The 13,154-nt window shown below is 29.3% G+C and overlaps 1 protein-coding gene across 3 annotated transcripts in view; it reads right to left on the bottom strand.

The window, feature by feature from the left end:
* LOC145292940 (signal peptide, CUB and EGF-like domain-containing protein 1) overlaps positions 1-13,154 on the bottom strand; it is a 476,335-nt gene that overhangs the window by 325,814 nt on the left and 137,367 nt on the right. The window contains exon 1 of one of the 3 annotated variants that reach the window (XM_080139113.1): positions 10,194-10,587. The exons of 1 other annotated variant lie outside the window; for it this stretch is intronic. In XM_080139113.1, the coding sequence (XP_079995239.1) occupies positions 10,194-10,296 (103 nt within the window). In that variant the 5' untranslated portion in view covers positions 10,297-10,587. Of the gene's footprint in view, positions 1-10,193; positions 10,588-13,154 lie in introns of those variants that run through there. One more of the 3 variants, XM_080139114.1, reaches the window with a different exon arrangement.

Below are 13,154 nucleotides of genomic sequence, written 5' to 3'. Positions count from 1 at the left end.
CTGTTTAATAATGGTCATGCATTATTCGGCTCGCTAAAAAAAAATTGTTAATTTATTTATGAAAAATTTTAAAATGGCTTTTTTCGTATAAATATTAAAAAAATTTTTTTTTTGTTTTGCTTAACTTAAATTAATTATTTTACTTAACATATTCACCGAATTTCACACTTCAAAGCTCAAAAGCGGGATAATTAAACACAATCGAAGTTCTGATATTCAGACGTCAAAATAAGGTATGCAAACAATTTTTTTTTTGAATGTTACTTATTGCTAGTGACATATGGCCGAGTGGTCCTAGTCGTTGTATCAAAGTTTACAGGTACCCAAAGGTGCTGAGTTCAATCCTGAACAAAGGCAGTGAAAAGTAACATTCAAAACAGAGAATCAGCAACTATGTCCCAGAGCCTAGCTGGAGTCCGAACACGGTACCCCCGTAATAATAATAAAGGGTTGGGGGTTCGAGACTCCTAACAAACGGTTCCTCAGTTCAATACAAAACACCTTTTTTTTATTAGTGAAAATGTATTGTTTTATGAGTACTTGTGCATCTTTTGGCCCGGATTTCACGACTAGGCAACCTCTATGGCCTTCGCGCCAAGATCAAAGTGTAGTATCTGTTCCGACAGATACTGCACTTAAGATAATTTGTACCAGTCAATGGAGGGGAAACCCTCTATACTGGGACAATTATTATTTTTGGTAACCAGAGTGACCCCTTTTAGGGGAGCTGGTTTTTACCTCACATTAAAAACGGCCTTGTGCCTAATTTGCTCAGTGGGGGAGCAAATAAATACCATCTTTTGGCCCGGATTTCTGTGACGATGGTGCAGGCTCGACCAACAGCTGACGAGAACCGCCGGAAAAAGCCAAGCGCTGATATCTTTCTCAGCAGGCAACTGACAAATAGTGCCGGTAAAAAAAAGAGAGAAAAAAGAGAAAAAAACTAGTTGATTTAGTTTTTTAATTAATTAAACATTTTTGTTTTAAGTATTTAAATAATTTGGAGGGAGGGGTGATTAAAAGTATTTTTACGTTTTTATTTTACAATTCATTTTACTGAGCGTTTGATAAGCCAATGAAAATTGGGATTTTGAAATGGTAGCAGACGACTTTCTGAATAAATTGGAGAAATTGATCCAGACGCCTAAAGAAACATTGAGTTATTGCCAAGAGAGGAATCTAATAGCTCTCTAAAAACAAAGCATGTAAATATACTTTTAACTTGTCTTGGAAAAATATCTGTCAACTGCATTAAGAAAACTCAAAATAAACAGATTTGCAACGAAAAAAACAAAACAAAAACAGTACGGCTACTAACCTAAAAAAAAAACAAAAACAATAACAAATAAGTAAAAATTAAAACTCCAAAAAATATTGAAACTTTTATTGAAAAATAAAATGTAAAAAAATAACCAAAAAAAAAAAACAATATTAAAGCTTTTCTTGAAAAAAAAAAAATGTAAAAAAATATTAATAGTATAAACATTCACAAAACATTCGCATAGTTTTGTTAACACTTCTTTAAGGTTAAAAAGCTAATAAATCATTTATTAAAATTAAGGTACGTTTTTTTTTCTTTAGTTATGTTTTTAATTTTTTAAATTTCTTTATATTTATTATTGTTAATTATGTTTCCCTGCGTCTCTTATTTCGCTTGATTTTTTTTCTGGTTCTCGTCAGCTGCCGGTTGAGGCCGCGCCAATATCACGGAAATTCCGGTAAAAAATGCATGAGCACTGATTTATGTAAAAATAAATATTGTTACTAAATATATTTTTTAAAGTACTGAAGAAAAATTTTTAATTCAGCTTTTCTTTATTTATGAAAATAAAGTATCATAGATCTTAATTAAAACAATGTAATATTTCAGAAATATTATGTACAAAATACCTAAAGTCCGCATAAATAAAATCAATATACCGCGAAGAAAAAATAATTTTTCGAACTAATGACATTATTATTGAAGTAAACATTGTTTATTCAATATTTTCACAAAAGATGATATAATTGCTAAAACTATTTCATGTGATTTTAATGATAATAGTTTCCGGAAAATTTTAAAATCTGATATTCTTATATTTCACTAATGTTAAGTTCCTGCGCTACAAAAAAAAAGTATTTTAAAAAGTGGGATAATTTCTACTAACGTTAAATTTGAAGAAGCATGGGTGGACCTAATGGCAACAAACAGACAAGATTTTTATTCTTGATGAATAATTAAATTGAAGAATAATATAATTCCGAAAGTTTTTGATCATTATGTAAACATAAAAAATGATCAACAGTTTGTACCGAAATTTTAACCAAGATTTTAAACATTTTACAAAAGTTTTATTTCAAGTTCTAAGATTTGTTAAACAGACTTCATCAATAATTTTAAAGTATTACGTAATAAACAAAAACCCTTTTAGATAAAAGTTAATACCGAAAAAATAAAAATGTTTTGAACAAAGTTTCTTTTTAACATTTTACAAACTTTTATTACAAATTCTAAGGAGATTGATAAACAGACGACATTAATAATTTTAGAGTATGGCTTAATAAACAAAATCTTATAGCAAGTTAAATACGAATTTTCTTTAGATAAGAATTAATACATTTCCACTTGTGTAAACAAATATTCTAACTGAATAAGCATTTTCTTTTTATTACAAAACATATAAAATGATATTATTATAGTAAGCTTGTTCCATTCTTTGTGATTTACATGTGACTACAGAAGTTTTAAAGAGACTCATTTTGGTGAATAATTATGCTAGTATTAGTAAAAAAAAATAAGTACGTATTATAAAACTTTAATCTATCAATCATCTTTGAAATAGATACAGAAAACTGATAATTAGCATTTCAGAGATTCAAAAATTTGATTAATTAAAATAGCAAATTTCAATAAATTTTTGTTTTTTTTATCTTTTAACATTTAACGTGACGACATTTTTAACATTTAACGTGACGACATTTTTTAACATTTAACGTGACGACATTTTTTAATATTTAACGTGACGACATTTTTAACATTAAACGAGGGTACAGTTTTAACATTTAACGTGACATGATTTTTACGATTTAACGTGACGATATTTTGAACATTTTACGTGACGATATTTTTTACATTTAACGTGACAACGTTTTTTTAACATTTAATATGACAACATCTTTTAACACTTAACGTGACAACATTTTTAGCATTTAACGTGACACCATATTTTAACATTTAATATGACAACATTTTTTGCATTTAAGGTAACAACATTTTTTAACATTTAACGTGACAATTTTTTTTACCATTTAACGACATTTTTACCATTTAGCGTGACGACATTTTTTAACATTTAACGTAACGACATTTTTTAACATTTAACGTGACAACATTTTTAACATGTAACGTGACGACATTTTTTAACATTTAACGTGACAACATTTTTAACATGTAACGTCGCGACATTTTTTAACATTTAACATGACGACATCTTTTTACATGTAACGTGACGACATTTTTTAACATGTAACGTGACAATATATTTTAACATGAAACATGACGACATTTTTCAACATTTAACGTGGGGACATTATTTAACATGTAACGTGACGACATTTTTTAACATTTAACGTGACAACATTTTTAACATTTAACGTAACGACATTTTGTAACATTTAACGTGACAACATTTTTAACATTTAACGTGAAGACATTTTTTAATATTTACCGCCACAGCATTTTTAACATTTAACGTGACTTAATTTTTAAACATTTAAGTGACGTCCTTTTTAACATTAAACGTGACAACCTTTTTAACATTTAACGTGACGACATTTTCTTTAACATTTAACGTGACGACATTTTTAACATTTAACGTGACAATATTCTTTAACATTTAACGTGACGACATTTTTTTAATATTTAACGTGAAAACATTTTTAACATTTAACGTGAAAACATTTTTAAGATTTAACGTGACAATATTCTTTAACATTTAACGTAACGACATTTTTTTAACATTTAACATGACTACCTTTTTTAACATATAATGAGACAATATTTTTTAGCATTTAACGAGACAACATTTTTAACATTAAACTTGACGACATTTTTTAGCATTTACTGTGACAAAATTGTTTAACATTTAACGTGACAATATTTTTTACCATTTAACGTGATGACATTTTTTAACATTTAACGTGATGACATTTTTTAACATTTAACGTGATGACAATTTTAATATTTAACGTGACGACATTTTGTAACATTTCGCGTGACATTTTTTAACATTTAACGTGACATTTTTAACATTTAACGTGCCATTATTTTTTAACATTTAACGTGCCATTATTTTTTAACATTTAACGTGACATTTTTTAGCATTTTACAGGACATTTTGTAACATTTAACGTGGGAACATTTTTAACATTTAACGTGACATCATTTATTAACATTTAACATGACATCATTTTTAACATTCAACGGTACAACATTTTTTAACATTTAATATGATAACAATTTTTAACATTTAAGGTGATTTTTTTTACATTTAACGTGACAGCATTTTTTAGCATTTAACGTGACGAAATTTTTAAACATTTAACGTGACAACATTTTTAAACATTTAACGTGACAACATTTTAAACATTTAACGTGACATTTTTTAACGTTTAACATGACATCATTTTTAACATTTAACGTGACAAGATTTGTAACATTCAATGTGACACACTTTTTTTAACATTTAATATGACAAATTTTTTTAACATTTAATATGACAACATTTTTAACATTTAACGTGACACCATTTTTAGCATTTAACGTGACAGCCTTTTTTAACATTTAACGTTACGAAATTTAACATGACATCATTTTTAAAAATGTTAATATAAATGTTAACGTGACAAGATTGTTTAACATTTAACGTGACAACATTTTTAACATTTAACGTGACAATATTCTTTAACATTTAACGTGACAACATTTTTAAACATTTAACGTGACAACATTTTTAAACATTTAACGTGACAACATTTTTAACATGTAACGTGACAACATTTTTTAACATTTAACGCGACGAATTCTTTCATAGTTAACGTGGCAACATTTTTAACATTCACCGTGATAACATTTAACATGAGAACATTTTTTTAACAAGTAAGTATATGTTTCCTTTAAGATTAATGATGGGTTTTTATCTTTCAAACATAATGAAAATTTAAACGGAAAATAAAAGAATAATTAATAATTTAAGAACCATAGACATACATGATTACGATATATATATATATATATATATATATATATATATATATATATATATATAGTACGCATATATTGGTAATAAAGTTGGAACCTTTTTAAAAAAATGAGCATAAAAATGTGTGTTCGTTTCTGGTGAAGAAGCGACATATAAAATGTATTTATAGCTTTTGTGCTGCACTATCGAGCTATCTTAAAGAACTATATTGTTAAAATCTTTGTATGAATACAATATATATATATATATATATATATGCACTTTTTTCTGTGTGCGCGAGTTCGTCTACTACGGACTCCAAAACGGTTCAGCCGATTAAAACTATCACACAAATATACTGTGTCTGGTAGTATTCATCGAAATGCCCTCGATAAGTAACAAAAATTGATAATCGAAAATATCCAATCAAAAAGTAAGAATCCGAATTTCGACAAAAGTTAACACCCTTATACAGTCTAACATCACATGTGCATTTGACAAGTTTTATCACTGCACAGACAAAATAGCCAGGCATATAAAATCAACAGTAGGTTTTTTTGATAAGCAAGAGGCGCGTTTGAAACTAATGTTTCGGTTTAGAGCACAATTGAACGTTGATAATTAACTTTTACATTTTAAATCTATTATATAAAAATAATAATATAAAATGTTATAAAATCAACCGTAGGTTCTTTACAGTGCAATGTAGAGTACAATGTATTGTAGAGTAGGTTACTGCGGGAAGACACGTGGAGCTTCCTCCCGGTGCACCATGATAGGTCCCCCTACAAGAGCAGGCAATCAATTTAACTAATTGTAAGATGGGCAATTTCATCGATTTCGGTGTATTGGAAGTACGGAACATTCCTTGCTACTATTCCAATTTCGGGCAACGTCGGGTCTCTCTGATAGGATGTATGTGTGTGTGTGTGTGTGTGTGTGTGTGTGTGTGTGTGTACGTCTGAATGCATTTAGGCAGCAAGTTGTATACATGTTAGTGACTCATTATATTTTCTGATAGAGTTTAATACTAATAAGATATACTAATGAACACTTTGCTACGGCTACGTTGATGAAATAAACAAGCGGTTGAACAGTTATTAAAAAAAAAAAAAAGCTGATGACAAACACAAAAAGGTACATTTCATGCTGAATGGTATCGTAACCAAAAGTGCTCAATATAAAAATAACAGAGCTAAATAATAAAGAAATAACATTGAAAATCTGACGGCAACTTTACGTTTCGCGAGAAAATCTGGTGTAAATCTATACCGGCATGTGTTTGGGAGTCATCCTCTATCTAATTAGCCGACCATTATAACTTTTGGGTCACAGCTGTTAAGCGTATAATGTGGGCTATATGTACTTTAAATTAGGTTTAGCAAACGAAATGGGAGATATTCGTAAGAATTCAGACACCTCTGACTTTTTTTTTTGTAAACGTAATTGCTAAACGTAGATTCCACGGAGAAAACTTCTTTCTTAAAACTGAACGCCTGCGGAATTCTGTCTCGTTTTTCTGCTTTTCAACTGACTACAATATGGTCGTCTTCAAGTCCAATATAAACAAGTTCTTGATGAGCCATCCCCTTAAGTAACCCAATTTACCAAATTTCCACTACTAATGATTACTACGATATTTTCCCAGTTATTTCCGTACACTCAATTAACCCTTATCCTCGAGTGGCCTCCGGCTCTTGATAAGTGGTGATTCTTTTGTAAAAAAAAAAAAAGGCACGAATTACTAAATAATTTGCCCAAATCCAGTTTCGTTGAAGTATTCTAAAGGCGTTTAGGTGGTACAATATTGGCACAACGGACTATTCGCATTAATATTACTCCATAAACATTAGATACCAATTAAAGAATATTCCAGTAACTTCGATTTATTTTCAGGGATTCATTTCTGCAGTACATTTTAAACATTTTCTAAAATAGAAAATCATGTCATGGATTTTGGTCAAAACTGAAGCATTCTAGAAATAAGGTTTAATAGATATATATATATTTTGATTCTAATTTTCTTAAGCGGTATAAAAGTAGTGCAAAACAGAAAACTGTTCGTAGAAATAAATACCCGTTCTGTGACACGTATCAAAAGAATTTATGGAAGTGGTTCCGCGTTTAGTTGTCTGATAAAAAAGATTTTTCGTTTTGGCAGTTATGCGAAGATTGTCGACATAATTCAGTTGAAAAACAACAACACAATTATAATGCTTAGTTGAAAGAATATCCGCATAAGAGTTTGACGAGGAGTAAAGCGTAGAATCTGTTCTGATACTACACTTCATTTTTTCTGTCCTCTGTAAGTAAAAAAAAAAACATCCTTCGAGGCTGAGGCATTTTTTTTTTTTTTTTTTTTTACATATTTTGTCCAAATCCAGAATACTCCTTTCGGGGAGCTTGATTTTGACCACGTTATAAAAAACAACAAACAAACAAACAAACGATATTGTAAATAGGAACACTTTACTCAAATGAATGTGTCAGTATTATGACATGAAAACCAACCTGCAAAAGATTGGAAGAGAATCAACTAAAGACAGCAGACGTAACAAACCCGCAGACCTTGATATCCATGCAGTCACAGGACCATTACACAATAACTAATGAATTAGAAGCAAGTATTATCATCAAACTAATTACTTATTACACAAATATATATATTAAGAATTATTACTATTTATTAAAAAATATTATAGTTATATGCATACACACACACACACAAACACACACACACACACACACACACATATATTTATATATATAAATATGTGTGTGAAACTGACGCAATTTATATATATATATATGTACACACATAATACATACATACATACATACATACACACATACACACACAAACACAAATACACACACATACATATATATACATATATATATATTAATTTATATATATATATTAATTTATATATATTAATCATTTGTTCATATTATAAGCTCTATTCCCTTTTCGGTTTTATTGAGCTTTTACATCTGGTTGAGATTACTTTACTTGTAAATATTAACACTTTAATATTTATAATATATTTTAAGTTTACCATTTTGATTACCTTGGTAAACTTATTGTAATTTATATATATATATATATATATATATAAAGAGAGAAAGAGTATATTTTCCGGTAGCCATTTAATGTCTGATAACGAGATATAAAATTTTATACATTGATTTTCTGTATTTACATCAACGGTGCTCAATACGTTAGGAAAGCTAAGTAGTAAGATATAAAAATATATGACAATTAAGTTACACATAATCTTCCGCATTTCGTTTCCGTGGAGGATCTTAAGGCTTACAAAATGCCTAACGATTACATCGGTGATGAGACAGGAGGATTCTGTGAGACTATATATATATATATATATATATATATATATATATATATATATATATATATATATATATACACACGCACGCGCATATATATATATAATATATATATATATATATATATATATATATATATATATATATATATATATATATATATATGGGGAAGGTATGTGTCAATGAGAATAAATCAAAACACGAGAAGAAAATTGTATTAATGCCGACTCAAGACAGCAGAACTTGCACACTCATGTGGATCGATATCATTGCAGATAAAACTTCAAACAACAATCTTTATTAAATAAAGTATTAAGAAACGCCATTTTATGGTTATACACACGCGCACGCACACACACACACACACACACACATATATATATATATATATATATATATATATATATATATACAGACACACGCGCACACATATATATGTGGGTATATAAATATGTATGAATAAAATATCAATACGAAAAATATATAAATGATTATATCTTTTCTGTATTTATTCTCTATGTGTTGACGTGTAGGAATACACAAAGTCTTGTGAACCCAAACAAAAATGTTTCTTTATAAATCACACATTTTCGACCGATCGTTCAGTCTTCCTCAGTGTGAATGATATATATATATATATATATATATATATATATATATATATATATATATATATACGTGAGTGTATGCATGTGAGTGTGCGTCAAGATGATTATTGATTGGAAAAAGAAGATAAACCAAACAGAAAATACATTCCAATCTTCCGACTATAATATTGGTATATTATCTTTTTCAACTTATTCATACATTTTGCATAAATCCAGACAAACTTTTTTTCACACACACACTCACACACACACACACACACACACACACACACACACACACACACACACACACACACACACACACACACACACACACACACACACACACACACACACACACACATCTATCTCTTTCTCTATCTTTCTCTCTCTCTCTCTCTCTCTCTCTCTCTCTCTATATATATATATATATATATATATATAAAGATAGATAGATGAATAGATAGATACATAGTTAGTGTGTGCATAGTGCATTTATCAAAAATTGCAACACCGTGCGTACGCTTAAGACGTTTTATGTGCATAGTAGATATATAAAAAAAAAAAACTTGGTTAAAGGGAAAATTATTCCCAACTCGCATTTAGGTAAAAAGGCACTTTCGTAAATAATTGAATTCATTTATAACGTCTCAAAAATCAAAACAAACACACACACACACACACACACACACACACACACACACACACACACACACACACACACACACACACATATATATATATACACATATATCGGGCTCTATGCACACACACAAAATAGACTCAGACAAACACATACCAACACATACACACACACGCGCACACACAATGCCTAAAGTTTTTGGCGTAACCTTTGCTCTTATTAAAAACGCTCGATATGAAAATCACAATGAATAATTTTGAAAGATAAAACTGACCGGTGAAAATGCAGCTTTAAATCTCACGACTATTATCAAAATTTAAAACATTTATATATATATACATATATATATATGAATAGATATAGATATAGATGTATATATTCTGTTTATATTCCTACCTGGTCTTCGACGAATTTTTTTCTTTCCGGATGAGCAATTTGGTATCGAGAGTAGCAAGAATAACAACAGGTACAAACTTCCAGATTTTAATAGGCTCCTCATTGCTTTGGTTTCGAAAAAGGACGCTTATTTTTCTTTTTTTTCTTTCGTTCTTTCTTTCTCTCGTCGGTTGAAAGGGAAACTTGTAATTTGTTTCCTTTCTGTTCCTTCTTTCCTTATTATTTTCTTCTTTTTTTTTCGACGATTTAATGGGAAAAAGGTTTGTTTTTTTTCTTTTTTGACCCTAGTTTCTTTTTTTCTTTACTTTTTTCTTTTCTTTTCTTTTCTTTCTTTCTTTTCGCCGGTGTAATGGGGAAAAAAGGTAATTTGTTTCCTTGTTGTCTCCTTCTTTCTGTCTTTTTCTTCAATCTTGGTTTATATAGACTTGGGTCGACCGGTAAACGGCTTGTGTGTGTGTGTGTGTGTGTGTGTGTGTGTGTGTTCTAGCTTATTGTTTTCTGTTGTTTTGTTGTTTAATTCTTGCGTTTTTCGTTATATTATCTCTACAGATGATTGATACATGGTTTCCGATATTATATACATATATATATATATACATACATACATATATATATACACGTGTGTACACGTGAATTTGTAGTTCCAAGTTTGGATGGATATGTAATGATTGATTCACTGCTGAGTGCTGAGTCCTTTGCAGTATAAATCCGTGTACAGAGTAATATTGATCGCAGTATATTGGCAAACTCAAAACAGCGTGGTAGTTTTTAAGTAAATTATTTCTATTTTCACCGCAGTAAGCGGCCTCTCCAGACCAACGCCACACACACACACACACACACGCACACACGCGCACGCACACACACGCACGCACATATATTTATATATATATATTTAATATTTAAAGAAAATTCTACTCAATAAAAAAATGAATATACCCGAAAAAAAAAGTGAACAGATATAGTTTTTCTTTTCTTAAAAGCAGATTTTGTTTGTTTGTTGATTGCTTTTTTGAGAATTGTTTATATTTACGTTTATTTTTGTTTTTGCTTTGTTTTTCTTTTACTCAAGCCGGCAAGCCCTAGTCGCAAAGTTTTTAATTCGCGCGTCCGCAGCGATTTTACTGTCGCAGAAAAAAAGAAGAAAAAAAAGAAAGAAAACGAAACAGAAATAAAAAAAATAAAACCAAACAAACAAAAAACCCGTAAAACACGCACCGCACCGAAGCTTGTTAAAAAAAAAAAAAAAAAAATGCAAAGCCCGACGAAAGCTGAATAATTTGGGGCCCCGCAGATCTTCGATACGGGTGGGAGAGGGTATATATATATATATACACACAAAATTCATTCACTCACACACACACACACACACACACAAACTTAAGTAAAGAATATTTTGTCGTGGTAGTAGCGGCTGTGGTGGCAGTTACAGTAGGTGTAGACATTATCAACGACCGCCGTATTTGTCTTTCTTGCAGTAGTAGTAATAGAAATTTTTGAAAAAGAAAAGAAACAAAAAACAAAGGTAAAAAGAAATATTACAAATTTACAAACGAGATAGATAGATAGATAGATAGATAGATAGATAGAGAGAGAGAGAGAGAGAGAGAGAGAGAGGCATAGGCAACATTATGTCATGCTACGTGAAACTAATATATATATATATATATATATATATATATATATATATATATATATATGCATGGCATGATCACGTTGACACATCACTCAAGTTAAGCAACGCTGGTCTGTACAAAAATGGGTGATTATTTGGGATTTCCAGGTGATGTATATGCTCTTCTTCGCTTATCTCGGCATTGTTTCCAGACAGTCTTGGGTCTCTCTCCTTGCACTGGACCCAAGCTGTGCCGATTGAAGAGAGGTGTTGCTGGAGATTACGCAAAACAAGCCTCAGAATAAAAAGCACGTAACCTTACAGAGGTATCCATTTTCTCTTAAGAATATATACGTATTTAAATATATATATATATATACATATATGTGTGTGTGTGTATACATACATACATACATACATATATATATATATATATATATATATATATATAATATATATATATATATATATATATATATATATATTTACTATAATATTTAATTCCTACAGACACTAGTGTTTCCTTTCGGGAAACATCAGTGCAGGTAAAAAACTTCCAAGACGATATATATATATATATATATATATATATATATATATATATATATATATATATATATATATATATATATATATAGTCTTGGAAGTTTTTACCTTTAAAACTGCATAAACAAAACTTATTTAAAACGCAATAAAAACTTATTTCATTTTTATATTTTTTATCATTCATTGGAAAACTATTTGTCAGTAAGTCATTTAATCACCTGCAATCACTGTATCAACTTGCTCTCTCGAATTCACAATAGTCCTAATATTAATTTAAGGGATCATCAGGTGTTCACCATGAAACACTGTTTCGAGTATTAAAAAAAAACAGTATATTAAATCATGGTTCCCCAGCAGTGTTGATCAAACACCACCTCCCTTAATCACAAGAACAAATAATTTTCCAGATATTAAATCTGGTTACCTACTTATGATTAATTTGGCTAACATATTCATGTTGTTAAAAATGTCTTCCTTACTTGTAAGATTCGTCCCTGTCTCTAAATTCAAAATGGATATATTTTTTCCAGTGTTGTATTTATAAGATTAGGATTAATCCATTATACTGCTTATCACGCCCTACTATAATTACTACTTTATATATTCACATTCTTATTTATTTATCCAAAATATATAAAAGTTAAAAATATTTATATATATACATACAATTTTTTTAAAAATTTAGATAATACATTTTATACATTAATAATATAGTTTTGGATTCCATTTATTAATATATTCTAGTAGGCCTTAATTGAGCGGAGACTAAAACTTTATGGTCTTATTTCACATGAAAATAA

This window comes from Euprymna scolopes, chromosome 14 (assembly GCF_053919585.1).
Source record: "Euprymna scolopes isolate OS-2025 chromosome 14, ASM5391958v1, whole genome shotgun sequence".
NCBI lineage: Eukaryota > Metazoa > Mollusca > Cephalopoda > Sepiida > Sepiolidae > Euprymna > Euprymna scolopes.
This window is presented reverse-complemented; position numbering and strand designations above follow the sequence as displayed.